Source organism: Anguilla anguilla, chromosome 3 (genome assembly GCF_013347855.1).
Source record: "Anguilla anguilla isolate fAngAng1 chromosome 3, fAngAng1.pri, whole genome shotgun sequence".
Classification (NCBI taxonomy): Eukaryota; Metazoa; Chordata; class Actinopteri; order Anguilliformes; family Anguillidae; genus Anguilla; species Anguilla anguilla.
In genome coordinates, this window is record NC_049203.1 from 14,572,099 (window position 1) to 14,599,503 (window position 27,405).

The window sequence follows — 27,405 nt, forward strand, 5'->3', positions numbered from 1 at the left end:
CGAAAACAATGATGTTCCCCCGCTTCTCAAAGTTGCTCTGGATAAGACTGTCTGGTAAGCGAATGTATAATAAAAGTTCAGAAGCCTATTTGGAGAGCCATTTGTCATCGCTAGCGGCCCGGCTAAGGGTTGGGGCGGCGGGCTAGCTTCGCCGTGTTTGTCGGGATAAAGAACAGCGGGCTCTCCAGCCCCTTATTTACTGCTCTGCGGGGTACGCAGGGCTGGAGCTGACCCTGGAGCAGATTGATTTGCGAGGATGGATGAGTGTTGGCCGAGTCTGGAACGCTCGCGCACCCCCCAACCCCAACACCCCCCACAACCCCCACTCCCCCGCTCTGAAGACGCCAGCCCGCTCGCTGCGCCGCGGCTTTCACGCAGAGAGAGGGGGAGAGAGAGAGAGAGCTTTCCCCGGGCGCTCCCGCGACGCGGCGGTGAGATTTAAAGCGGCCCAGGCGCGCTCTCTCTCCCGCCAGACTCTCCGCCCCCCGGAGGCGGGATTAATAAGGCTGCCGAACGCGGCCGCCGCCGCGCGCCGGAGGAGCTCCGGGGATCAGGGGGGGTTTAACAGCGAGAGCCGGGAGCCGCCTCCGCACCCCGGGACGCCGCGGCTGCCTCCGCGTCCCCCGAGCGCCGGTCGCGCACGCCGAGACGCGCGGTTATTATCACCGCCGCTAGCTTAGCGCGGAACAACCGTTTGACATTCAGAGCCCGTGGGCTTAATGCAGAGGGATCTCAGACTCGCGCTCTGCACTTTCTCAAAGTCTGAACACTCTTTGTGTTTTTACTTCCAAGCAGCAGCCAGCTTAAGCCTTTAGAACAAGGCGTGTTGACTCTTTGGTCCTTAATTTAAACTCTTTTTAAAAAAATTTTTTTTAAGTTGAGCACGAGAACCAAGACACTGCAGTCCGTAAGCACTTGGGTCTGACCCCTGCTGCTACGGGACCTACACACCCAACGTTCAGTCCTCAGCCTTGATGACACCGTCCGTGTCTGAGTAACTGCTCTTGGCAGAGCTAGGCCTGCACCGACAGCTGAAAGCCCTCTTTTTTTCCTGCCATTTTTGAGTCCTTTTAGAATGTAAATGCAGTCATGTGCATTTACCCAGGCATGCTAAGAGCCTGCAGCACGCCGTTGGGCTCCAGCCTGCGCTGAGGTCAGAGAGAGGGCGTGCTGCACGCCCGTCCTGCGCACACGTGTCTGAGACCGCTGCAGCCGCCGGGCGGTCATCGCGGTGCTTTTTTTGGAATCGCCGCCCGAGAGGTGCGAGGGAGGGTTTGGCAACCCGTTTTGGGTTTGGGTAGGAAACTAGGTTGGGATGAACGTTTTTGAGAAGTCGTTTTGAGCCCTTTCACCCTCTCGTCGAGCTGGCTAGCAGGGCTCAGAATGAAGAGCTGCAGTTTTACCGGCTCGGGAGATTCGCCATCAGCCTGTCGGAAGAATGCTGCAGACTGCCTGATTGAGGATCGCTAATCGGCATGTGACACTAAACCCTGCCCGTGGGTGGATTTCATTTGGCTGCCATTTAAATTCATTGTGGCTGCCGTTCCGTCCAAGATTGCTTTGCATCGACGTTCTTAAGAAGCGGCGCAAACAGTGTGGAATTAAAGAACCAGAGCGTATTTGTGTAACTGAATGATACATCACTCGCCTTGCAGTGGCCGCCCCTTTAAGGCTCTTTGTGAGATGCTGTTCACTTGCAGCTCATTGCAGTGGCCGCCCCTTTAAGGCTCTCTGAGATGCTGCACATGAAGCTCCTTGGAGCGACCGCCCCTTTAAGGCTCTCTGAGATGCTGCACATGAAGCTCCTTGGAGCGGCCGCCCCTTTAAGACTCTGAGATGCTGCACATGAAGCTCCTTACAGCGGCCGCCCCTTTAAGACTCTCAGAGATGCTGCACATGAAGCTCCTTGGAGCGGCCGCCCCTTTAAGGCTCTCTCTGTGAGATGCTGCACATGAAGCTCCTTACAGCGGCCGCCCCTTTAAGACTCTCAGAGATGCTGCACATGAAGCTCCTTGGAGCGGCCGCCCCTTTAAGACTCTGAGATGCTGCACACATGCAGCTCTTTTGGCACAGTTTTTAATCTACTTGTCATGCTGGGCAGGCACGCGGCTCTTATCTTTTCCCGAAGGTCGTGCAGTCTCTAAGAAGGGAAGTCTGGGTCTCCTGCCTTTCAGAACATCGCGTTTAAGGTGTGTGTGTGTGTGTGTGTGCGTGTGCGTGTGCGTGTGCGTGTGCGTGTGCGTGTGCGTGTGCGTGTGCGTGTGCGTGTGCGTGTGCGTGTGCGTGTGCGTGTGCGTGTGTGTAGACTGTCAAAATGAAGCGTTTCCAAATATGTCTCAGCCACTCGCCGATTATCTGACAATAATAATGACACCATATTATGGCACAGTGCTTTACATATGACACATTTCTTTGATGTCAGCGCACCTCCAGTACCTCCACGTGTGCTTCTTTGTGTGTGTGTGTGAACGTACTTCTTTGTTTGTGTGTATGTGTGTGTGTGTGTCTCCTGCAGTACACGGTTATTCTGTAGAGCTGAGCAGATCCTGGTGTGGTCTGCCTAGCAGGGGTGCTGTTCAGATCCACAGGTAGCCCCCCCCATAGCCCCCCGCCCCCCCCCACACACCTTCCCGTCGGTGTGAAAGCGCTGTAACTGGGTTTGGCTGTAAATGCATTAGGAATGTATTTGCTGATGAGAGCTCGGATCGATGCGTCCTTCTTTGTAAGCATTTTCCGCGCTTACTGGAAGGCCGGACTGAGCACTGCGGAAGCTCTGCTGAACACAGCAGCCCCCCTGAACACCACCCCCTGCTGGCCGTGCTGCAACCCCGCATTCTCCACTTCCCTTCCCGCCCAGCAACAGGTGGCCCTTTCCATCCTGTGCTGATGCGTGATTGGCCCAGTGAACAACAGGAGGGCCAACGAGCTGGTAGCAGTGGAGGCCTTCACTTTACATTAGTCTAACTTGTCTGGAAAAACTATGTGCTGCTAATGTCTCGCCCCAAAAATTGACCAGCAAAAACGTCCTGCAGTTTTCTAAGGATGCGCGTGTCTGGATGTTAGGCTTTTTTAAATGGGTATATTTGCTTTACCTCGTCTTGTCTGACCTTTCTGCTTTTTTAATGTTTTTTAATGCGGCCAATTAGCGGCTTCTCCGCTGCTTTTGAGTGTAATTACCCCGTTACGCTTCTGACATCACAGGCTAGCGCGAGCGCTCGGCTGCCGGGGCCGTCTGATGTTGGCTGGCTGTCCCGGCGGCCGGCTTTTTAAACCAGGACCGGCGTGTGGCTGGTGAGGTAGGAAGGTAATTGGTGTCTGAGCGGCGGAGGTTGCCGCGGTTCCCTGTGAAAGGCGCTTGAGTAGGCATGTGTCAGCATTAGCGAGCGTACGTGTGGCGTAACCTGCGCGAGCTCCCTTTGATACGTTCCATGATGCTGTTTGTAAAGCAGGTGCGCAGTGTAATAGCTTAGCGACGAAGGTGATTTTTTTAGGGCTCCGCGCGGCCTTTTCCTCCCCCGTCTTCGTTCCCGAGGTTTGGAGCCCTGCTCTTCGCCGTCGGTCAGCGCCCTGTCAGTGATGGAGTGCGCAGAGCCGCGGCCCACCGGGCTGTGTTTACCACGAGGCCGGCTCGGAACGCAGGGGAAATCACCTCGGAAACGCAGAAAAACGCTGCGTGCGCTTTCTCGCCCGCCCGCCCGCCGTAAGCGGTGACCGTGGACGACGGGGGGAAGGGTGGGGGAGAGAGGAAAGAAAGGGGGAATCAAAAAAGCACACACACCAGGTCTTTTGTCAGCTTGCGAGATGATTTCATTCCTCCCCCCTCACTCCTTCCCCCGTTCTCCTTCTCCCTCTCTCTCTCGTGCTCTCGCTCTCCTCCAGAGCTCAATCAATCTTGTACAGTCTTGCATAGGATTAGTGTCCTTCACAATCAGACGGCCAGAGAAGCTTCCGGTAGAGCCTGCTCAGCTGCAGCGGCTGAGATTCCCCCCCCCTTTATTTATATATATATATATATATATATATATATATATATATATTTTAACAGACCAAGGCTGCCCACTGAAATGCTCATTTGCTGATTTGCTGCCCAGATTAGATGCATTAGTGAGTTCTGCCAGTTCCAAACTTTGCAGCATCTACGCATTTTGCATACCAAGTACTCGCGGACCGACTGCGTGCTGTCCTCATTAGCTTAGCCTTCAGACGTAGCTGTTCCCTGGCTGCTAGTAGGGAAAACTGCTGCAGTGCAACAGGCAATACCCTTACAAGGGCCTGGAAGTACCTGCAAATAAAGCAGTAGGGCTGTTTGTACTGTTTATAAGCAGTACTGTTCATTAGCGCTATATGTACTGTGCATAAGGGCTGTCTCTACTGTTTATAAGCAGTACTGTTCATTTGGGCTGTCTGTACTGTGCATAAGCAGTACTATTCATTTGGGCTGTCTGTATCGTTTGTAAGTAGTGCTGCTTATAAGGGCTGCCTGTCCTGTGTATTAGCATAAATGTTCATAAGGGCTATCTGTACGGTTTATATGTAATACTGTTCATTAGTGCTATCTGTACTGTTCAGAAGCACAACTGGCCATTAGGGCTATTTCTACTGTTTATAAGCAGTACTGTTCATTAGGGATGTCAGTACTGTTTAAGTAGTACTGCTCTGCACCGCTCCCATGCCAGCTGATGCCCTGTATTACTCAGCATTAGTGTAAAGGTGTGTGTACAGCTCTGCGAAACCCACACGTACATTGCGTCCGATGTCTGTGCCTGTTAGAAACCTGACATTTTGTGTGCAGAATTAAATGTGCTTTGGGAGCATCACATCGCGAGCTAATATATCCACATCAGGCCCGCCTCGACCTGCTCTTAAGCTTGATGGCATTTTCCATGCTGAGCGAGGGAGACGTACTTACGCTCTGCTCATTTGCAGAGCGTGTCCTGCACTGCGTACGTGATGCACATTTCCCAGCATGCTTTCTTGCATGAGTCTTGTAGACCTACAACATTTTTATACTGCACTTTTTGTACAGTTTCTGAGAGGGCTTTACAACAAAGGGTAATATAATTATCTACTCATGATAACATTATAACAACAAGAATTATAGCACAACGGTGAAAGTATTGTTTTAATTAAAATTAAGTCGACTGCCCCTTCCCCCTCCTGATACACGAAACATTTTGTGCGCCAAGTTAATGTGAAACCAGTTTGAAAACTGGCTGAGCAGGCGCACACACACACACACACACACACACACAGCCCTGAAGAGAGAGCATGAACAGTTCCCTAGCAACTACATGAAAAAGCAGTGGAGAGTTTTTATGCTGCCAAATGAAAATGCTGTGAACCCTGTTCTGCTGTGTTATCCGGCTGGTGCCCTGCTCACCAGGACCAATCGCCTTCCTCCCCTTCACCGTGTCGTTCTCACGAGGACCAATCGACTGCCTCCCCCCTCGCCCCGCCTTACTCATGAGGACCAATCGCCTGGCCCCACGCCCCCTCGCTGCGTTGTAGTCATGAGGTCCAATCAGCTTGCTCCCCCCTCGCTGTGCAATAATCATGAGGACCGATTGCCTACCACCCCCGCCCCTCGCTGTGGTGTAGTCCTGAGGACCAATCAACTGCCTCCCTCGCACCGTTCCGTACTCGTGAGGACCAATCGGCTGCTTCCCCCTCTCGTCGGGAATGTTTAAAAACTGCACGTTGCACGTGTTCAGTCAGAAGACGTTTTTCCCTCGCTATCTGACGGTAACGTATTGTAGCAGGTAGAGAATGAGGACTGGCAGTTGGGCCAGGAGGCTGCAGGCTGAACGGCCGGTTTGGAAACCGCTGCTGTACTCTTTAGCAAATGACTTTACCTGATCGGCCTCGGCGAACATCTAACTCTGTATGTATTGATAAAACATAAATGAAAATGACTTGAGTCCTGACTGGACGGAGCTGTCTGCTGGCAAAGTAAATCACAGGGGCTTTTAGCTTGTTTCACGGTGGACCTCTCCGCCTGCCGCCAGAGGACAAGTCTCTTCACTTCAGAAAAGTACAGAACAGTGGAAGAGAACCAGACCTAGCTTTCTTTTCTCTGTGTGCACTTGGCCTTCTTTTAAAGTGAACATGAATGGCCCACAGCTCAGTGAAAGATCACCGAGTTCTCTCAGCGGTCGAGGTCCTGTGTTCTCTCACCGGGGAACGAAAGTTCTGTTTGCCGACAGAATGTAAACGCCGTCGGTTTGAGAGGCGCCAGCCGGCCAGCCCTTGTGAGCTTCGCCATCGCGGTGTCCTCCACTCTCCCCCATTGACCGGCCTCCTTTCCCGGTTCTGTGTGTGCCTGCAGTCCGAGCTGGCGGGAAGCAACGGCCAATGAAATGAAATTAAGCGCTCGCCGAGGCCTGACCCAAGCGTCCCCACGGCAACAGGACTGACGCGCGATTGGCTGGCACTCGGAGGGAGCGGTTCCGCCACGCAGGCCTTTCGTGCGGATGATGACGATGATGCAGAGCGGGTGGAGGGGGTGGGGGTGGGAGGGGGCCGGAGCTGCAGGGTCGGTACCACCCCCCAGTGCACATTTGCACTCGCTACACTGCACTTAGCCTTGCCTTGGAGTGCTGACCTTTGACCTCCCCCCCACCCCCACGTCAGCCTCTATTCGCTGGCAGCCTTAAGTGTGTCGCAGTACGGCCCTTGTTTGCTTTGCAGTACAGATATGCAGTCCCATGTACATACTCGCAAACTCGTACCCACACACACACACACACACACACTCTCGCATGCACTTTTTCCCTACACGTTGCGTGTTCATTCATGTGTGTCTGTAATATACGTCCACGCTCCAAATAATAAATATTCTACGTTAACTCTTGGTGGAATGTGATATGTAACGTGGTTGCAAATTGGCAGGCTGGAAGCCGCGTGCTGTAACACCGGTGTGCCTCGTCCCTCCTCCGGACGGCTTTGATCAATCAGGGCTAACGAGCTCTACCCTGCGGGCGCTAACGACGGCGCTAATGACAGGACTGCCACTCAGCGCGATATAGGATTAGGAGGCGATGTTGATGAAACATTCACAGTGCGCCCTTCGCTTCTAGCCAAGCCCACCCCCCCCTTTCCCCGACCCCCCTCATTAACGCAATAGCGCAAACGCCCCCGCTCCTGCGCACCTGAGCCGAGACGCCCCCCCCCCCCCTCGCCTCTTTCAAGCGTGCGTTATTTTTAAACGTTCCCCCAGGAGCCATCTTTAAGCGCGGCCCTCTCCCATCTGTTCGCCCGACAGACGTGATTGATCGATCGCTCGATTGATGCGTCCTGGCGCCGGGCGCATCACGGAGACGGCCGCCCGCCCGCCCACACCTTCGCAAACGCGAGGCCCGCGGCTGACGGGCGATTGGCCGAAAGGACGAGACGCAAAGGCGTACTGCGAGGCGTGCAATTTTCACACGAAGACTATTTAATAGCCCCTCACTTTTCCTGCCAAGTTTTGGAATCAGATAAACAGGCTCATGTTATATGGGGAAACTCTTAAGTGGAGCGTCGTAGCCTAGCCTACAGCTTTGAGGCATTGAGTTTAGGGGAGGGGGGTTACATAAGCACAGGACTGCAGATACAATCCAGCTACCGCCATTTCCTTTTACAGCCTGCTAGCAATAATGCTGCTTTTCATCTTGAGTAAAAATACTTGCTCGATTGAAATAAAAAAGCCCTTTTGCATGCTGGACATTTTGCTAGCTGGTGGCAAGAAGTAGTCATGGGAACCCCTTAACGGGGTGGAGCCTTCGTGCGCTGTCAGTCACCTATGCGCGTGAACCAATCAGAAGCTGACACTCTCCGAGGCAGGAAGGCTGTGACTGGTTGATAAATGGCCCGATGCCCTCCCGTTCTCTTTTCACTGCCTGACATGGTAAATCCTGCCTCCTCTGCCTCTCCCGCTGATTTACAAAAGGCGAGCGTCCGTAAATCACACCCAGCTCCGCACCTCCAGGCTAAATAACCACCGCCGCTGTGCTAGGCAACCTGTCCAGGTACCCCACTGGCTGCTTTCCCAGCTAGTCTTCCTCCACACCTACACTCAAACAATCCGCAGTCTTCTGTTAAGACGAGGCTAAAAAATGCTAATGTCAAGGCAAACTAAGTTCATCCATGAAACGGTATCATGTGCTGGGCGGGCTTTTGTGTACCCTAAATTTAAAGGGTCACCACAGGCGTATAAGCTGATTGGACTGGAACTACCAATCAGAGCCTCTCCTTTAGCTTGGATGCTCTGCTGTGGCCTGCGTCTCTAGAGCGTTTCAGGAAGAAAGGCTGTGAAACGTGGGAACGGACGGGGCCCTGCTCCAGATTAATCTCTGTTTTTGAGAAATGCCGGTTATTTGCTGTTTTACCGAGCCCGTGACGGATGGCGCGCTGCGGTCCCCCGTCCCGTTCTGGGGTTTCGCGTGGCCAGGCGCGTCCCATCATGCACCCGGACGTGGACTGCTGCCGGTCAGGAGAGCCGGACGGCGGTAAGGTCACGAGGAGGAGAGAAACGAGCGTGAAAAACGAGCGTCCCCCCCCCCGTTCACAGCCGACGCAGTGATCCAGCGGCCATTTTAAGAGCCTCAGACACGCGCTGTAAAAGCTCTCGTTTGGCGGAAATGTGCCGAGCGGCTCCGTTCCCGTGGCGACGTGCCGAACGAGGCCGTCGCTCGGGCGAGCTGACAGACTTTTGTTTGCGTCTTTGGCTGTTGACAAAGTGAGCGGAGACGATGACTTTGGTCGCGCTGCGACGGTCGCCGTGATCAAGGAGAATTAAAGATGCGGCTCTGTCTGCTCGCGGAATGATAATGCGCAGCGCGGTTCTGTGTGTGTGTGTGTGTGTGTGTGTTTTCCTTGACGAGTGCCATCATGCATGATAACTAGCAAAACAGTGAAATGCCAGCGTGCATTTTAATCAGCTTTCCAGTCAGGTCAGATAATCAATTGGAAGCAGGGGTTGCCAGACGTGTTCCTGAAGAGCCGCAGAATATGCTGCTTTGTGCTACAGTGTTTAATTAATCACTGATTGATTGCGTAGATTCTTGGGTCTAAATTGGTTGCTGGCTTCAAGGCGAAACTGTAAGCCAGCTACACCGTGACTGTTAGGGGCCAGGACTGGCCAAACCCTGCTTTAACTATTTAAATCGTAAGATCACGAACTTGGGATCAGTATGTTCTTAACTGAATGTTCTACTGCTGATGTAACCATGGCTACTGGCAATTAGAATTCTAGAACATTGAATTTTGACTTAAAATAAAAGAAATAAAAATAAAAAAACATTTAAAAAACCTTCTTTAATGTCTGTCTGGTGGCCCTGACATGCTCTCAGCTCTCCATTGGCTGTTTTGATCTGTTCAGCACACTCTGAACCGCAAGTTTAACGGCGCCTTTAAACACCAGGGGCTACAGCCCTGCTTAGCGGTTATCATTTTAAAAGAAAAGATGTCTGAATTCCAACATCCTGCTACAGAGCTTTATTGGAGCGAGCGTTGTGTGGGGGTGGGGGGGGGGGTGAGAATCCGGTTCGCTACGGTCTGCCTGCGAAAAGAGCCTCCTTACATAATGTGCGAAGTGGAAGTCGTCCGAGTGGAAGGCACGGGAAGGAAAAACGCCGGGCGAAACGAACCGCGTTGGCAAATCCTTTCGGCGAAGCTCGCGGCTAAGTGTTAGCGAAAATCTGCGCTGCCTGATTTTAGCCACCCCCTCCCCGGCTTGTCCGGACACACGGCGGGTGTGTAAGCGCCCCCCGCCGCGCTCGCTGCAAACCAGACCGCAAACACGGGTAAATTGTAACCATTTTTATTTAAAAATATATGTCTTAAGGAAAAAAAGATCTTTTCAGTTAAAGCCACATCTTTACCCACTATACAGATATGAAATTGTACATATTACAATACAAAAGGAATAAAAGGTGGTGAAAAGCATTCGTTTTGCGCACGGGGAGGGGGGGCGGGGTGAGGGATGTGACTTTGGGGGGGTGTTTTTTTTTTTCTTTTTTTCCTTGAGGTGGAGAAGGGGAGGGGTTATAACCAGAATAACAAAAGTACAGGAGACAGAGGAGTGCTAATCGATGCACATTTCTACATAATGTGTTTTTTTTTTTTTGTTTTTTTTTTTTTTTTTTGTTCCAACGCATCACAAGCTGTTGCCTTTACGGTGAGATTCCAGAATGTTTCCAAAAGTACTCTTCTTATTCTTCTTCCAAAAAAAAAAAAAATAGTAAATAGTGTTTTGGGGCCCACCCCAAGAGAAGTATGCACTTACAATACGATCTGTGATCCGCCGTGAGCCATTGCCATTGGAAACGAGGCTTGTCCATCACCTTTGGGGTCGAGAAATGACAATCCAAGGAAGGATCTCGATATCCTTTCTTTCCTGGGACGTGCAAGGCGTGAATGAACGAAGGAACGCGGGCACCGAATACTGGAAGCAGGAGCTAAACCTTTTTCCCCAAAAGTAAAAGTTCTAGAAAGCAACAAAATGGCGACACATGGGGTTTGTAAACATGGACACATTGGGACACACAATGCCATACTGCTTAAAGAACCTCTTTTACTTTTGGAGTGCTGTTGGTTGTAATGAGGACTCTCCTAGCCCTCGGGCTGGTGGTGTGTAACGGGTCACAGGTTTTAGATTACTGGGATATGTAGTTTTTATGAGCTGGCTGTTATGCCCACATTCCCCCCGCATTGTCTCTAGGCCTCCTCTTTAAGGGTGTTATGGAGACGAGGGCATTAAAACGGTTGGAATTTTTAAAGCTGTCTGGCTCTTGCACCTATATCCGTGAACTGCCCCAATGTGGTTTTTATATTTAAGATCGTACTTAATTCATAATTAAATGGGTGGGAGAAGACCGGTGAATTAGCAGTGGGTTTTCAGTGGATGTCAGCGAGAGCAGGACGGGATTCACATCATCTTTCGCAGTTAAAAGCTCGAGCGAAACCGTCGCTGCTCCCTTCGGCTCTGTCAGTTCGCCGTTTTATCGCGGCTTCGAGAAGACCCCCGAAAATCAAACGGAAAGACCCCCCGCCCCCCCCCCCGTCCCGCCTCGCGCTCCGGCACTTTCCCTGAAACGACTGAACGCAGCTGCTCTGCACAGACGCCTCTCTCGCTAGCACCCTCTAGGGGACACTTTCGCAATCGCTCCCAGCTCTCCCATAAAGAGGCACTATTTCCAGCCAGCCGCTCGCTCCAGAACAGCTCGTTCCCTCTAACCCCAGACACTCCGCTCACTCCGGGCCAGTTCCTTTCTTAACTGACTGACTCCATAACCCTTTCATTCCCCCCTCAGTCCCATACAGGAAAGCAAAACTCTACCATTTTGTGTATCTGTAGTCTCTAGCATCTGTTGTAATCCAGCTCCTTAAGAAAGCACTCGTTTGATAGCCTGCTCTTTCTCTTTTTCTCTCCCTCTTCATTTTTTTGTGATTTTTGGTTTTTTGGAGTTCTGATTCCCTCCTGGGTGCGGGTTCGGAGCGGGAGGTGTTTGGGGTTCGGGGGGGGGGGGGGGGGGGGAGCGGTGAAGGAGGACCTGTTTGTGGCGAGCGCGGGGGGGAAATGATAGATGAGCCGCCGGCTTCATTGGGATTCCTGGCGCCTCCGGCCGCGGCGCTGAAGCCAGCCATTGTGCTGCGGCTCCCTTCCGCCGCCTCCTGTTAACCCCTCTCTCCTCCGCGCCGGATGGGCGCGCGCTCGCTCTCTCTCTCTCTCTCTCTCTCTCTTTACCCCCTCCACTTTATATCTTTCCCCCTCTCCCTCTCTCTCTAGCCCTCTCTCTCTCTCTCTCTCTCTCTCTCTCTCTCTCTAGCTCTCTTTACCCCCTCCACTTTATATCTTCCCCCTCTCCCTCTCTCTCTAGCTCTCTCTCCGTCTTTCTCACCCTCTTTCCCTCTCTTTTCTGCCCTCTTTTTTGTCTGACCGTCTCCCTCTCTCTCCTTCTCTCACACTCTCTCCTAGTCCTCTCTCCCTCCCTCTCTCTAGCCCTGTCTCCCCTCCTTTCTCTCTCTTGCTTTCTTTCTCCCTCTCCCTCTTTCTAGTCCTCTCACTGCCTCCCTCTCATGCTCTCTTTCCCCCTCCCTCTATCTTTCTTCCTCTCTCTCTCCCTCTTAACAGCCCTCTCCCTCTTCCTCTCTCCCCCTCTCCCTCTTTTTAGCCCTCCCTCACTGTCCCCCCTGTTATCCTCTGAATCCGGTGGGAATATTTCAGCAGCACCCTAACAGTCGTATATTAGCAGCTGCGGCCCATAGACAGCCTCTCACCTCTCCTCCTCTCACCTCTCCCCCTCTCATCCTGTCCTCCCCCCCTGGCCTTTCCTGCCCTGTCACCCTGCTCTCCTGTCGGAGCTGATGAAAGAATAGCATGATGTCTTGCGCGCTGGTTTTTGATGGCTGCCGGGTTCTCATCAGCGATCCTTTTCCCTCTCTCTCTCTCTCTCTCTCTCTCTCTCCCTCGCGAGGAGGGGCCAGTTCTTTACCGCCGTCAGCACTAAATCTTGCGCCAGAGTGCTGGTGCGGGTGACAGAGTATTAATATATATATACGTTTTTCCCCCCCAGACTTAATTGGCTCAATCTTGAGTCTGTCGGACCCGATTACTTTCTCAGCTACAGGCGCTGGCTGCTAGACCCTCCTTTCTGACTATCAAGCATTCTGCCAAATTGGGGTTGGGGGGGGCGGAGTGGGGATTTAATTATTTAATTTTTTATTATATGATTTATCTGAGTTTGTAAATGAAAGTGCTGTCCTGGCCAGCGCTCTTGTAATGGCGGTATGGCGGTACGGTGGAGAGGACGGGCTAAGCCCTGCCCCCCTCCCCCCGCCCCTCCTCCTCCTCGGGACCGGAGGACGCGGCGGTCGCTCGCGGCCCGGACGCGGCGGCGCTAACGAGCTCCGCGGTCACGGCGTCCCACCGGCAGGCGACGCGCGGCCGAGCCGAAGCTCGTTCGGAGCGCTGCGGCGCTGCGGCCGCTAACCTCCTCAGAGGCGGCGCTCGCTGCTCTCCGCGGTTAACAAGAGGTTAATCGGGTTCGCCCGGAGGCCGAGTCTTAAAAAACCCCCCAGCGGCTCGCAGTTTTTTACAACACGGTTCTTAAAGAGCGCAGCTGATTTGGACCCAGGTGCTCTTGCCTCTCTGTCGCAACCCGCAAGTCAGCCTGGCATTCTTTTTCCAATCATTCCAAAAAATGTGGATTTAAAAAAATTTTTTTTTTTGGTAGTTTTTTAAAATTTATATACCAAAATGATGTGCAGTGGGGGTGGTGGGGTGGGGGGGGCTCAAAACTATTCCATCTGTGAATCATACAAGAACTAGACTGAACCAAATTTTCCTTTTTTAAATACAGAGAAACATCCACATCTCGGAAATTGCAGTTCCGTGTCTATCAGAAGAGGGCAGAGTTACTCCTCGAATAGTCATCTCAAGCATCGCAAGTTTCTAGAACGATATTTTCCCCCTCCTTTTAAGTATGAATCTCTCTCCCGTCTCGAACCTCTCATCCTCCATGTCGCAAAGCGGCTCGAGCGAGCGATTGGTCGCATCGCCTTCACAAGCCGACGCAGCAGTTCGCCTGCTCGATATGACCTCTTGTATTCATATTACAAAAATAAATTTGTGAATAATTCTTTACATCTGTTAACTTAAAAAGAGTTAATTCTCCTGGAAATCCAACGGCAAACAAACGGATTTGCAACGAAAAAAAAAAAAAGAATCGGACTCCTCAGTTCTGCTACTTTCTCATTAGCCCGCAAAATCCCAAGTGCCTCTAAGTTTCAGAGCTAAGGAGTGCTTGTTTGTGTGTATGTGCGTGTGTCTATATATATATATATATCATTTCGTTTTTTTTAATATATAAACTGGAAAATAACAAACGGGGAAAGGAAGAAACAAACCCTGTTTTGGACTGGAATGGGCGAATGGCAGCGAGCAGCGGGGGGGGGGTGGGGGGGCAGGGGGTCAAAGGTGAGTTCACACTTCGCACTCTTTGTAAGGCAGCTGCTGGCACTTGCACTGCCCGTAGCCGTTGATGATGACGAGCGCCCCTTCCTCGTGGCTGGGCTCGTACTCGTTGTAGGGCACCTGGGTGGCCAGGTCGGCCATGGGCTGCCGCGCCTGGGTCCTCATCTGCCGGCGGGCCTGCATGGCGGAGCAGTGGCGGATCCTCCTCAGGGTGGGGGGGCAGCACTTGCGCGAGACGTACACCCCGAAAATGATGAGGAAGAAGGAGAAGAGCAGGGCCATGGTCCCGATGATCACCCGCTGGGTGAGCACCGTGTCCCGCTCCGAGAACTCCCCCTCGTCCGTCACGCCCGCCCCCGGCCCCTCCCCCGCCGCGCCCTCCGCCGTGGTGACCCCGGGGCGGTCGGTGCCAGGGGTGGCGGGGGCCGCGGCGCCGGGGGGCGGGGCAGAGGCGGTGGCGTCGGGGGCGGGGTTGTAGGGCGCGTCCGGGGCGACGGCGACCGTGGTAAAGCTCCTAAAATCCTCTGCATAGAAGTCCTGCGTGGGCGTGTGCATAATTCCAAAGGAGTTGCTCGAGGCCTCCCGCGGGGGCGGGGGCGGAGCCCCGGAGGGGGGCGGGGCCCCGGCCGGCGCCACCGGGGCGGCCCCGCCCCCGAACCCTCCCCCGGCCGCCGCCGCCGCCGCCGAAAAATTCTGGCAAAGCTGGAACCCGTAGACGGCGTCCAGGATCTCCTCGCCCTGCGCGTACTCGGGGCTGTGGCACAGGATGGCGTGCTCCCAGCGCCCGCGGAAGGCGCCCAGCCAGGCGGCCAGCGGGCAGATGCGCTTGCTACATTCCCACAGGTTGCTGGAGAGGCCCACGGTGCTGAGCGAGCCCCAAGTGTCCAGGGTGTCCGCCTCCAGGCTGCTCAGCCTGTTGTTGTCCAGCAGCAGCACCCTCAGGCCGGGCAGCGTCAGGAACACGTCCGGCGTCAGCGCCCGGATCTCGTTGCCCGTCAGGTCCAGCTTCTCCAGCGTGGCCCAGCTCCACTCCATGCCGCCGCACGTCAGGTTGCTGATCTTATTCCACTGCAGGTGCAGGAACTGCAGCGCCACCAGCCGCGGGAAGTGCGCCAGGTTGACGCGGGTCAGCTGGTTGTGCTCCAGGTGCAGCTCGCGCAGCTTGACCAGGCCGGCGAAGCCGTTGCGCGCCAGGCTGCGCAGCCGGTTGTTGCTCAGGCCCAGGTACTCCAGGCTGCGGCAGTCCCAGAAGGCGCGCACGGGCGTGGTGCGCAGCGAGTTGGAGCGCAGGTGCAGGATCTGCAGCTTGCGCAGGCCGTGGAAGAGCTCGGGCTCCAGGGCCGTCAGCTGGTTGAAGGACAGGTCCAGGATCTGCAGGTTGACCAGGTGGATGAAGGTGGTGTTGGGCAGGCGGGCGATGCGGTTGGAGCTCAGGTTGAGGTCCTTGAGCTTGTAGAGGCCCTGGAAGGCGTCCTCGCGGACGCCGGTGATCTGGTTGTGGTCCAGGTGGAGCCAGGTGAGCTGGGCGAAGCCGTAGAACTGGTCGGGGCTGAGCTCGCCGATGGCGTTGTGGCGCAGCGAGAGGCCCAGGGCGCCGCGGTCCACGCCGTCCGGGGGCGCCCGCAGGCCCTGCGTGTCGCAGTAGAACTGCAGGTCCTCGCAGCGGCACTTCTGCGGGCAGGTGGTGCACGAGGCGGGGAGCGCGCTCAGTAGCAGCCCGAGCAGCAGCGCGAGCAGCAGCGGCCAGAGCGGACCCATGGCGCCGAGCGCCGCCGGGGACAGTCCCGCCAGATCCCGCCGCGAAGGGAACCCTGCGAGGGGGGGGGGGGGGCAGATTTAAGCACAGCGCGGTGAACCTGGAGCTCCGCTCCGTCCCCCCTCTAACCCACCGCCCCCCCCCATTCGCCCCCCCTCGCTCCGTCCACCCCCCCTCTTCCCCTCTACCTCTGCAGAGCACAGCACCCCCCCCCCCCCCCCACCCCAGCCAGCCAGAGAGTCCGGGAGCCTGCGCTCCTCGATTCATGCCAGAGATCCCCCCACCCCCTCAACACACATTTGCATGTCTGTGCGCACGCATGTGAATGTGTGCTTTATACTTTTAATCCATGTCTCAAGTCTTTATCCCCCCCAACCCCCCCAAGTTTTTTTTTTTGGTCTTTTTTTTGGTCAAGGAGCAGATTGTGTATAGCGATGCTCGCTGACAGACGCGCGTGCACGCATGTATTTTCGTGTTCCTACATCCGTTAACATTGGCATGATAAAATAAAGAACACTTTTTTCCCCCCTCTCCCCCCTCCTGTCCCCCCCCCCCTCCCCCCCAGCGTCTGCAGCTTTCTCTCGAATTCTTTTTGCCACGGGTTCGACGGATACGCTGCGTTTTAATTAAAAAACCGCAAACGCGCTGTGACTCCTCGGTTTTGTGCAAACGAACACTGTTGCAGCCTCTCTTCTCTGCCCTTGCAGTACGCTGTGGGATTTTTGTCCTAGAAATCCCTTTTTTTTTTTTTCTTTCTTTTTAAAAAAAAAAATCTACAGAATAAATTTACCAGCTCAGACAGGGGGTTAAAAATGAGCATTTTTTCACACCAATTGATCACTTCTCATCTTCAAAAAAAAAAAAAAAAAAAGAAAAACTAATGAATAAAAGCACGGGGAAGGAAATGCAGTGCAGTGGCTCCGCTCCAGAGCGCCACGCCAGAGTTTCCCGAGCGGGGGAAGACAAACGCTTTTTCCGCTAAACGGACGAGGGGTTCCAGGAGCCCGTGAGCGGTTAGCCGCGCTCGCCCCCCCCCCCCCCCCCCCCCCCCACCTTCCCTAACCCCCCCCCCCTCGTCCGCACCGAGCCGCACATTCAGAGCCCCGACGTGCCGAACTGAAGAGCCAACTTACCCATTCTTTTGTGCACATCGGAGGCTGCATTCAACTGTCCTCCTGGCCGGACTCCGTGGGCACCCAGTCGGAAGGGGAATCCAGCGCTGAAAAGCCCCTTTCAGGAAACACAAAGGGAGTCGTGCACTGCCGAAATAAAGCCAGACCCAATCCCCTCAGCCCTGACAGAGGCGCAAATTCCATGTCCGACGACGACGCTGCCTTCCACCAGAGCCCCCCCCCACCCCCACCCCCCAATTTCCTCTTTTTTTCGGTTAATTTTTTTCTCCTCGTTGATCCGTGTGCCTTTTCCTGTCGTCGCGCTCTTTCCCCCCCCCCTCTTAAATCTCAATTTGGGAAAAAAGGACCTTCTCTCCCCTCGTCCGCAGCAAAGCTGTAATTTTTTATATGTTTTTTTTAGTTGGAGTTGGAAATTTGCATCCAAAGCGATCTCGGAGAACAGAAATCCTTCCCCCCCCTTCTTCTTTTTTTTCTCCTTTTTTTTTTTTCCTCCCCCCCCCAGATCCCCCCTCCGCGACCGAGGTGGGCTCGCTGGCTGATTTAAGATCCTCCGGCGGGCTCTGCCGGCTCGGGGGGCGCGCGCAGACCCCCTAACTTGTTGATGGGAGCCAGCTTCCGAGCGGCGAAGACACGGCAGGCGATCCGCAGCGAGTCCCGCACTCTGAAGCGATGCAGCGAGCAGGGGAGAGAGGAGAGAGCGAGCGAGAGAGAGAGAGCAGGAGGAGGAGGAGGAGAGAGGGGGGGAGCGAGAGAGAGAGAGAGAGAGAGAGAGCAACGCTTTTCTGTGCTTTAGGTTGCAGGCACTCAGAGCTACAGAGTGGTGGCAGGCTGGCGTCGATCAATGATGCTGTTTCTCTCTCTCTCTCGCTCTGTCTCTCTCTCTCTCTGTCCCCCCTCCTCGCTCGCTCACTCCTACTCGTGTTTGATTCCCCCCTCCCCTCCTCTCGCGCTGGTTCTGTTCTTCCGTCGGAATATTGATAACTTGAATGTGTCACAGCTCACGGCTGAAATTAAACGTCACTATAAGCGGCGGGTTTTTTTTCCTCTCTCCTGCGTTTGCCTGTTTTTTTTTTTCCCCCCTTTAATATTTTGTTTGCTCCTCTGCGGAAGGGGAGCTTTTGTATTTTATTTTTTTAAACTGTGCGCTCACGTGCGCGCGTGTATCAGTAAGAGCGCTGGGAGACGGTCACACAGAGGACTGTCGCTTTCATTAGTCCGCCTCCGCTGACGCATTCTGTTGCGATCGCTTCTCTTCTTTCTTTTTTTTTTTTTTTTGTTTTAATGAAGCCCCATACAGGAAGTGATGACGGCGAATGGAAACTCGGCCCCTAATTGTGGCAGCCGAAGCTTCGCGCCAGCCCGCCTTTGATTAGAGGGTCAGGGGGAGAGTGGCGGTGAGCCGTTCCGATTTATAAACCCCCCCCCCCCCGGAGCGCCCCGTGCGCTGCTTTAATTTTTCAGAGGGGGCGTGCCCCAGCTGAGATTGGATAGTAATTTAAATGTAGCCGAGCAGCGAGGAGTGAAATGACAGGCACACGTACGTGTGAAGTTTGGCAGAGCGGCAGGAGCGAGTGCGGAGGGATTTCGTGCCTTATTGCTGTTTATGTAACGGAGGTCCTGCTTGTTTTCCTTCCTCTGATCCTGCTCGCATTTTCCCTTTGAGGTTTTTCAATGCTTTTGGCTTTTTTAAAAAGATCATCTTTCTTTCTGCTGTGTGTTGTGAGGGACTGAAAGGGGTCCTTCACCTGGTTTTTTGTGCGGTGTTTTTTAAATTGCTGTGCTTGGACATGTGTGCGCGCACGCACTGACACACACACACACAGAGAAACGCACACATTTGCGCATATTCATGTGCGCTCACACATTCACACATACACGGCGTATGTGTTTGTCACATTCTGTCACATGGAATATGTCTGATGTGGCTGTAATTGTCGGTCTGCATATTTTATCCAAATGACAGTCTGCATCAATGATTAAAAATGAGGGGGTGAAGGACCCTCCCCCCCAGTGTGGCCCCCTGGACCGCACATGTGACAGGCTGACAGCACTCCAGCTGTGTGGCACCCAGGGGTGTGTGGGGGGTGTGTGCGCGTGGGTGTTCGCGTGCGTGCATTTGGGGGGCGGGGGTCAGAAGCACGTAAGCCTTTGATTGGCGTCACAAGCAGACAATCACGCCGATTTGGCTTGTGATGCTTGTCCTATGGGAGCATCGCCTGCCTTGTCTCATGACCCCCCCCCCCCCCCCCCCCCATTTCATCCCGGTCTCCCCAATCCTAATGGACAGGGACGTTTAACCTCGTGATTACCTGCCTTTCAGAGGTCACCTGAGCCCGTGTCACCCGGGGATACCAGACCGGGGACCAATCACACGGGCGCGCGCGATGCTTGCCGCGTAGGCCCGCCGCTCGAGCCGAAAGGGTGTTCAGCAAGGCCGTCCGCACCACCCCAGCACTTCCCAACCCCTCCGTGCAGTTTCCTCCTCCTGTCGGGGGTGCCATCGATTTTCCTCTCATTCTGAATCTCGAAATATAGATTTCTTTCTACTTCTTCTTAAAAAATGTTTTTCCCTTTTCTGTAATCCTAAACGTTTTTCGGCTCTGCTGTCGAGCGCGCCCTCCGGCCGCCAGCGCGAGGGCTCTCTCCCCGGCCCGCGTTCGCTTTTTGACTCACTCACCCCTAGTGCCCCCCCCCCTCGGTGAGAATGAGTGTTTACTGATTAGTCAGTTTAAAGAAGGTCACATCCCTGCCTAACGAGCCCGGTAATTCAGTGTGAACCGCCCGGCCTCCACACGCACCGCGGCGTGTGTTCACGCTGCAGAGTTAGCGTGCGCGTGCTAACTAGGGCAGCGCGCGCAACGAACGCGACGTCGAACTCCGCCGATGGAAATGTCAGCGGGAAACCCGCGTGTCCTCAACGCCTCCCATGATGCAGCTTGTTTGGCCCGCCCCAGTTTTGGCAAACCCCCCCCTTTCTTGTCAGGTATTACTCACGGAGGCTTTGATGTGCCTCGCTGCACGGCAGTGCCTACACACAGACGCATCAGACCCCCGTCAGGAAGTTTGGGGAGGTGGGGGGGGGTCCCGCTTCATCATCGACGCGTCTCGGATTCACGCGGAGGTGCGAGGGGGGACTCACGACTTCCTGCCTGGTAACAGCTCGGCCGAAGGAAGCGCGTCGGGGCGTGCGAGGGGGCCTGTGTGCGGGCGAGAGAGACAGACAGACACAGAGAGAGAGAGAGAGAGAGAGAGAGAGCGTGACGTGCGCATGACTCTGTAGAGCCGCCTGGCGCCGCCTGCACTTTTCGGCGCCCCGGTGGACAATATGCGGCGTCCCACTGGCGGCCGGCGCCGCGCTGACTCTCACGGTTTGGCCGAGGACGCCGAGAGCTCGGCGCTCATCCCGCCGGAGGAGAGAGTCATGGGAGCCTGACGCGTCTCTCTCTCTTCCTCTTTCCTTCTCTCGCTCTCTCTCTCTCTCTCTCTCTCTTCCTCTTTCCTTCTCTCGCTCTCTCTCTCTCTCTCTCTCTCTTCCTCTTTCCTTCTCTCGCTCTCTCTCTCTCTCTCTCTCTCTTCCTCTTTCCTTCTCTCGCTCTCTCTCTCTCTTCCTCTTTCCTTCTCTCGCTCTGTCCCTCTCTTCCTCTTTCCTTCTCTCGCTCTGTCCCTCTCCCTCTCTCCCTCTCTTTCTCTCTCTCTCTCTGTTTTCCTCTCTCTCTCTCTCTCTCTCTTCCTCTTTCCTTCTCTCGCTTGCTCTCTCTCTCTCATTCTCTCTCTCTCTGTCCCTCCCTCTCTCTCTCTCTCTCCCCCCCTCCCTCTCTCTCTCTCTCTCTCCCCCTCCCTCTCTCTCTCTCTCTCTCTCTCTCTCTCTCTCTCTCTCTCCCTCTCTCTCTCTCTCTCCCTCCCTCCCTCTCTCTCTCTCGGTGAAGTCCTGGTCTCACGGCAGAGGCCGCGCTGGGAGAACCCCGGTCCGGCTCGCGCCCCTGTCCCGTTCCGCTAGCCCGAATAACGCGAAGTGAAGGCTGCGGCTCTGTGCGAGCGTGTATGTCGGGTGAGAGCCGGCCGAGCCCTGAATAAATGCATGAGCGCGTTGGCGGTTACACGGCAACGGGGCAGGGGGCGGTCATGACCTCTGAGGGGTTTTTCCTTCTTTTTTTTCCCCCCTCTGTGATATTAGATGCTTTTTGACTCGTTCCCCAGCAGCAACGAAAAGCTGGAGTTCCCTAACCTGGCTCAGCCCAGACCTGTTGTCAGCTAGCATTCGATTTCCCATTTAAGTTCCAGAGCTGTCGACGGGCGCGTCTGTGCATAAGAGGATACCGGGGCCGCGTTTGAGGGGAACACACAGATGGGCGTGAACAGACAGGTTGCTCCGTCTCAGCGGTTGTTAGGCTGTTGCTGCCCTGGCCAGGCTATGTGTCCAGCTGCTGGGTCTGAGATTCTGGTGTTCGGCTGACGCCCGTGCAGCTGACAGCGTCGTTGCTCCAGGTCGCGCCCCGCCCCCTCGTCCCGTCCCGTCCCGTCGAGAGTGGCTACGCTGGCGGGGACAGCAGGTCCGCGAGTTGAGCGGGTTTGCGGGCAGCGGCATCTGGTGACTGGGGCGGGTCTAACGAGCCACGCACTCAGCTGTCCTGTCCATTCACAGCATGGCAGCGACCGGTCTTTCTGTGATTGGCAAGTGGCTGGGCCAGTCGCGCTGTGGTTGAAGGGTGGGCGGAGCATGGTGGGCGTGCCTGTAAAGTAAAGAGGTGAGGTTTCTGCATTAGAGCTCCCTCTCGCAGCACATGTACGCTTTCATGCCCTTATCACCCTTTACGCTCTTCAGTAAAACCTCTCAGCTGAGCTAATAGCACACGCATCCGTTGAATGTGCAGTCATGCCTGAGAAAAGTTCTAAAACCGAATGCTTTTGAGAATGATCAGTGGTCTGTTGGGTTTGTACTGAGCGAATGACATTTTCTAGGCTTTTCTACAAGTTTGTGTGCGTGCACGTGTGTCGTTCTGTGCGGTTCGCAGACGAACAGCGTCGAACGGAGCGTAGTAAAATTGATCTAATTTCCTTCAGTCTCTCCCATTCATTTCCTGTCATCTTCCCTGGACACGCATTGAAACGACGAACAATCGAAATATTTTCTTTCGGCTCTGCCGTCAATATAGTAAAAAAAAAAAACAGTTTTTAAAAAGAAAAATTTTTGTTGTACTGTCTGAATTGCTTCAGAACGAGCTGCCTGGGAAGGTGGGGAAACTTGGGTGTAATCGGTTCACCCAACGCCGAAGTTGAGTTGAAGTTGCTGCTGCGTGCGGTGTGTCGCAGTTTGAGCTCTGGGGTGAGGGCAGGACACGGTGAGGCACATTTACAGTAAGAGGAAAAAAAAAAAATCTTGTGTTTTTTACACCAGCTTTTATTTTATGGAGCCGGGATATGGGATTTCACAGTTCGGCTGTTGCTATGGAGATTGTGTGGTGTGCTAATGCAGCGCTGGCTTCCTGCGTGCGTGCTTGTGTGTGCGTGCACGCGTGTTTTGCGTGTTTGCGTGTGTGTGTGTGTATCTGCGTGTGCTTGTTTGTGTGTGTGTGTGTGTGTGTGTACATGCGTGCGCTGGATGGCAGAAGGCATTCCAGATTACAGATGAGCCGGGTTTAGAGCGCTGGATTAGGGAGCGGGCGGGAGGCGAGGAAACCGCTCCACCGCCGTCCAGCGCGTCCTGAGCCGCGCCGAGAAAGTCAGGCGGCCCGTCGCGGCGCGGCCGAACGTCGTCCCGGCACTTCCGCGCGCCCCGAGACTCACGCCCGCACACTAGCGCGCGGGAGCATGGGAATAATTCACTCGCGCGAAACGTGCGTCCGGTCCGCTGAGGGACATGTCACAGGCGTGACACGCACACACGCGACGCGCGGCGACAGCTGTGGGGTCCATCTGCGTTAATTGTTTACGGAGAGGGTGAAACGAGGCGCGAAGCACTCTGCCGCCGCCGCGGTGCTCTCTGATCTCGTAGCGGCGCTGCCCCCTCAGAAGACCGCGTCGTCCGTCTGCGCGTTTCGCCTTTTGCGAATTTGCCCCGGGCGAAAGCTCCTGCCGAACGCCCAGCGTTAAGATGCCGGGAGCGGTGATGTCATGTGACCGCAGAAGCGTGGCGGTGTGTGTGCTTGCGTGTGTGTGTGTGTGTGTGTTTGCGTCTCTTCGCGGGCCCGTGCGTCTGTGCGGAGCAGCACAAGGCTTTTTGGTCATTAGTGATGTTCTGGCTCGCTGCAGCAGGGGATGGTAGTCAGTGCTGACCAGGTTAATTCATCACACCGGTTTCAAATCCCCGCTTCCTGGCCTGTGACCTGGCTCTTTGACGGACGTCGTTCTTAACCAACGCCCTCTGTCTGTCTCCTCCCACAGGCCGGCCGCAAGGACCGGAGCGACGCCCTGAACACCGCCATCGACAGGATGACCAAGAAGACCCGCGACCTGCGCAGACAGGTGAGCCCCGCCCCCTCCTCCTCCTCCTCCATCTCTCCCTGTCCTCCCCTCTCCTCTGTCTCACTCCCCCCTCTCCTTTTTTCTGCTCCACATCCTCCCCTGTCCTACTCTCCCTTTCATCTCTTTCTCTCCTTTCCTCCCCTCCCTCCCTCCCTTCCTCCCCGCTCTCGTGTCGTCTTGGCGATTATCAGCGGAGAGCCTGTAAAGACCCTCGTAATGATTGTGCAGGAAGTAAGCGCATCTCCAGCTGGTCGAGCCGTTCGCAGGCCCGTCGCGTGGTTGAGGGCTGCGCGGAGCGCACGGATGGCGGCGGCCGACCCCACTGAGCACGTGCGAGCTCGCCCCAGAGCCCGCGGCTGCCACTGCTCAGAGGAGCTTCATTAGGATATTGTGTCTGCCGCTTGTCCGCGGGGGTGGTGTGAGGGGGTGGGGGCGGGGTGGAGTTACCCTGCATCTGCTGGATTTCTCTCCTCCCCCCTCCATAGAGTGTAAGAAACAGTTAATTTAGCAGCAGCAGCCCGCTGTCGGGTAATTTGCAGTCTCGCACCCTTATTCAGGAACACACACAAGCGCACACGGCAACTCACCCCCCCCCTCCACCCCACACACATACACATGGTCACACATACACACTCTCTCTCTCTCACACATACACAAACACACACACACACACATTCACAGAAAAACACACAGGTACTTGCACGCATACACACACAATTTCTCAGGCACACACACACATGCGCCCGCACACTCTCTCACACACACACACACACACACACACACACACACACACACACACAGGTCCTCACTCAGACACACACACAAGCGCACACACACAGACGCACACACACGCACACACTCACACACACAGGTCCTCACACAGACACACACACACGCACACACAGACACACACTCACATACACACACACAGGTCCTCACACAGACACACACACACACGCACGCACACACACGCACGCACACACACACACACACACAGACACGCACATGCACACACACACACACAGCGCTCCAGTTGGCAGGGCCGCGGGTGCAGCAGTATGGCTCTCCCGAGCCCCAGCCGCTCATTGCTCTCTGCAGTGATGTTAATGCTGTGTAAGTACAGTCAGCCTGCTCTGGAACCCCCCCTCCCGGGGGACGGACTGTACGCTTTCCATACATATGAAAAGGTCTCCGCTTAAAAAGACCATTTTCAGTCCCATTTCCGCGCAGTTAATTTCTTTTTCTTTATAACCCAGCAGAGTGGCTCTCTGGGATTCTGTCTCTATCTGGGCCTAACAAAGCGTTTCTGTGAAATGTCTTATTTCTTTGGCCTTCTCCCGCCGTCCTCAAATCCGCCAGAATCCGGGGTGCTTTTTTAATTGGCCGACGCCGCGGCCGGGGTCGGCTTCTCCCCTGCGTGTGACTGACTCGGGGTTTTGGGGGTGTGTTTCGGGGGTCCTCAGCTGCGCAAGGCGGTGATGGACCACGTCTCGGATTCCTTCCTGGAGACCAACGTGCCGCTGCTGGTGCTGATCGAGGCCGCCAAGAACGGCAACGAGAAGGAGGTGAAGGAGTACGCCCTGGTGTTCCGCGAGCACGCCAACAAGCTCATCGAGGTACGTCTGCCCGCCCCGCACCGCCCACACACCCCAGACCAAACACCAAGCCTGTCGGTGCTCACAGTGTTACAGAATCCAAACACCAAGCCTGATGGTGCTCACAGTGTTACAGAATCCAAACACCAAGCCTGTCAGAGCTCGCTACCTGAACACTACCGAACCCAATCACCAAGCCTGTCGGTGCTCACAGTGCTTCAGAACCCAAACACCAAGCCTGTCAAAGCTCGCTACCTGAACACTACCGAACCCAATCACCAAGCCTGTCGGTGCTCACAGTGCTTCAGAACCCAAACACCAAGCCTGTCAAAGCTCGCTACCTGAACACTACCGAACCCAATCACCAAGCCTGTCGGTGCTCACAGTGCTTCAGAACCCAAACACCAAGCCTGTCAAAGCTCGCTACCTGAACACTACCGAACCCAATCACCAAGCCTGTCGGTGCTCACAGTGCTTCAGAACCCAAACACCAAGCCTGTCAAAGCTCGCTACCTGAACACTACCGAACCCAATCACCAAGCCTGTCGGTGCTCACAGTGCTTCAGAACCCAAACACCAAGCCTGTCGGTGCTCACAGTGCTTCAGAACCCAAACACCAAGCCTGTCGGTGCTCACAGTGCTTCAGAACCCAAACAGCAAGCCTGTTGGTGCTCACAGTGCTTCAGAACCCAAACACAAAGCCTGTCGGTGCTCACAGTGCTTCAGAACCCAAACACCAAGCCTGTTGGTGCTCTTAGTACTACAGAACCCAAACACCAAGCCTCAGCGCTCACTACCTGAACACTGCAGAACCCAAACACCAAGCCTGTTGGTGCTCACAGTGCTACAGAACCCAAACACCAAGCCTGTTGGTGCTCATAATACTACAGAACCCAAACACCAAGCCTCAGCGCTCACTACCTGAACACTGCAGAACCCAAACATCAAGCCTGCGTTTGTGTGTAAACGGTGCGAGCGTGAGTGTGTGTTTGTGTGTAACCCGGCGAGCGTGAGCGTGTGTGTGTGTGTAACCCGACGAGCGTGAGTGTGTGTTTGTGTGTAACCGGGCGAGCGTGAGTGTGTGTGTGTGTGTAAACGGGGTGAGTGTGTGTTTGTGTGTAACCGGGCGAGCGTGAGTGTGTGTGTGTGTGTAAACGGGGTGAGTGTGTGTTTGTGTGTAAACGGGGTGAGTGTGTGTTTGTGTAGAAACGGGCCGACCGTGAGTGTGTGTTTGTGTGTAACGGGGTGAGTGTGAGTGTGTGCGTGTGTGTGTGTGTAACCGGGCCGAGCGTGAGTGTGTGTTTGTGTGTAAACGGGGTGAGTGTGTGTGTGTGTGTAACCGGGCCGAGCGTGAGTGTGTGTTTGTGTGTAAACGGGGTGAGTGTGTGTTTGTGTGTAACCGGGCCGAGCGTGAGTGTGTGTTTGTGTGTAAACAGGGTGAGCATGAGCGTGCGTGTGTGTGTAACCCGGCGAGCGTGAGCGTGCGTGTGTGTGTAACCCGGCGAGCGTGAGCGTGCGTGTGTGTGTAACCCGGCGAGCGTGAGTGTGTGTTTGTGTGTAACGGGGTGAGTGTGAGTGTGTGCGTGTTTGTGTGTAACGGGGCGAGCGTGAGCGTGCGTGTGTGTGTAACCCAGCGAGCGTGAGCGTGCGTGTGTTTCTCCGTGAGAGAGGAGCTGCCACAGGCTGTTGTCTGGGTAACCTTGTTAAAAAGCATCGCTGCGCTCCTCTGGGAGCCGCGCTTTAACACGCCGCACCCGTCCGCCCGCTCGCCTCGCTCGCCCCGTCTCCGCTCGTCCGTCTCCAGGTAACGGCGCCGCATCCCCTGCAGTGGGAGGGGCCAGCGCGTGCGTGTGGCCAAATTTGTACGAGCAGGAGCACCCGCCAATCAGATCCGCCAACTCACCGGGGGGGCGGGGGAGGTGTTCCTTCACACCCAAGGTTAAGTGTTGCCTCGGGGGTGGGTGAGGTGGGTGAGGGGGGGGGGCACCGCTTCTTATTGACAGATGGACGATAAAGAAGTGCACCGGTTTTATTTCCTTAATAGACGAGGCTCTCATGCCAAATCTCAGCCTTTTAAACTCGCGTTCCTGGCCGCGGGCATGAGCGGGCCTGACAGAAGCGTTAGCCGTCCTCGTTAGCGGCCTTCCCGCGTGACCTCTGACCTCTGACCTCCTGCCATTAAACAGACGGCCTCTCCCCGGGGTTAAATCCCGCCCCTCCCAGAGCGCCCCGCGCGCAGGGAGCATTCACGCTCACGGGATTGTGGGAACGCCTTTTTGGTCGTCTGGGCCCCCTCCCCGCTCCCCCCCCCCCCCCCCCCGCCGGTCAGACCCCGGTGGTCGCCGGGGATACGAGCCGACAGGATGCGGGCTCCACGGGGCTGACATCACGCGCTCGTCAGTCCCGCCCACTCGGCGGCGTCCTTTCAGTCTCCTAATTAGGCCTAATTATGAGTCAGCGGCGCGCCGGGCCCACGAGACCATGTGGCGTGCGCGACGGAGGCAG

The 27,405-nt window shown here is 55.2% G+C and overlaps 2 protein-coding genes across 2 annotated transcripts in view; one reads left to right on the forward strand and one right to left on the reverse strand.

The window, feature by feature from the left end:
* ctnna1 (catenin (cadherin-associated protein), alpha 1) overlaps positions 1 to 27,405 on the forward strand; it is a 113,162-nt gene that overhangs the window by 43,989 nt on the left and 41,768 nt on the right. The window contains exons 8-9 of the mRNA XM_035409060.1: positions 23,225 to 23,305; positions 24,769 to 24,921. Coding sequence (XP_035264951.1) covers positions 23,225 to 23,305; positions 24,769 to 24,921 — 234 coding nt within the window. The remainder of the gene's footprint in view (positions 1 to 23,224; positions 23,306 to 24,768; positions 24,922 to 27,405) is intronic.
* Positions 13,321 to 17,730, reverse strand: lrrtm2 (leucine rich repeat transmembrane neuronal 2). Its single transcript, XM_035409061.1, has 2 exons — positions 16,844 to 17,730; positions 13,321 to 15,765 (listed from the first exon to the last, which is right to left on the reverse strand). The coding sequence occupies exons 1-2, from the start codon at positions 16,845 to 16,847 to the stop codon at positions 13,964 to 13,966; spliced, it is 1,806 nt and encodes a 601-aa protein (XP_035264952.1). The 5' UTR covers positions 16,848 to 17,730; the 3' UTR covers positions 13,321 to 13,963.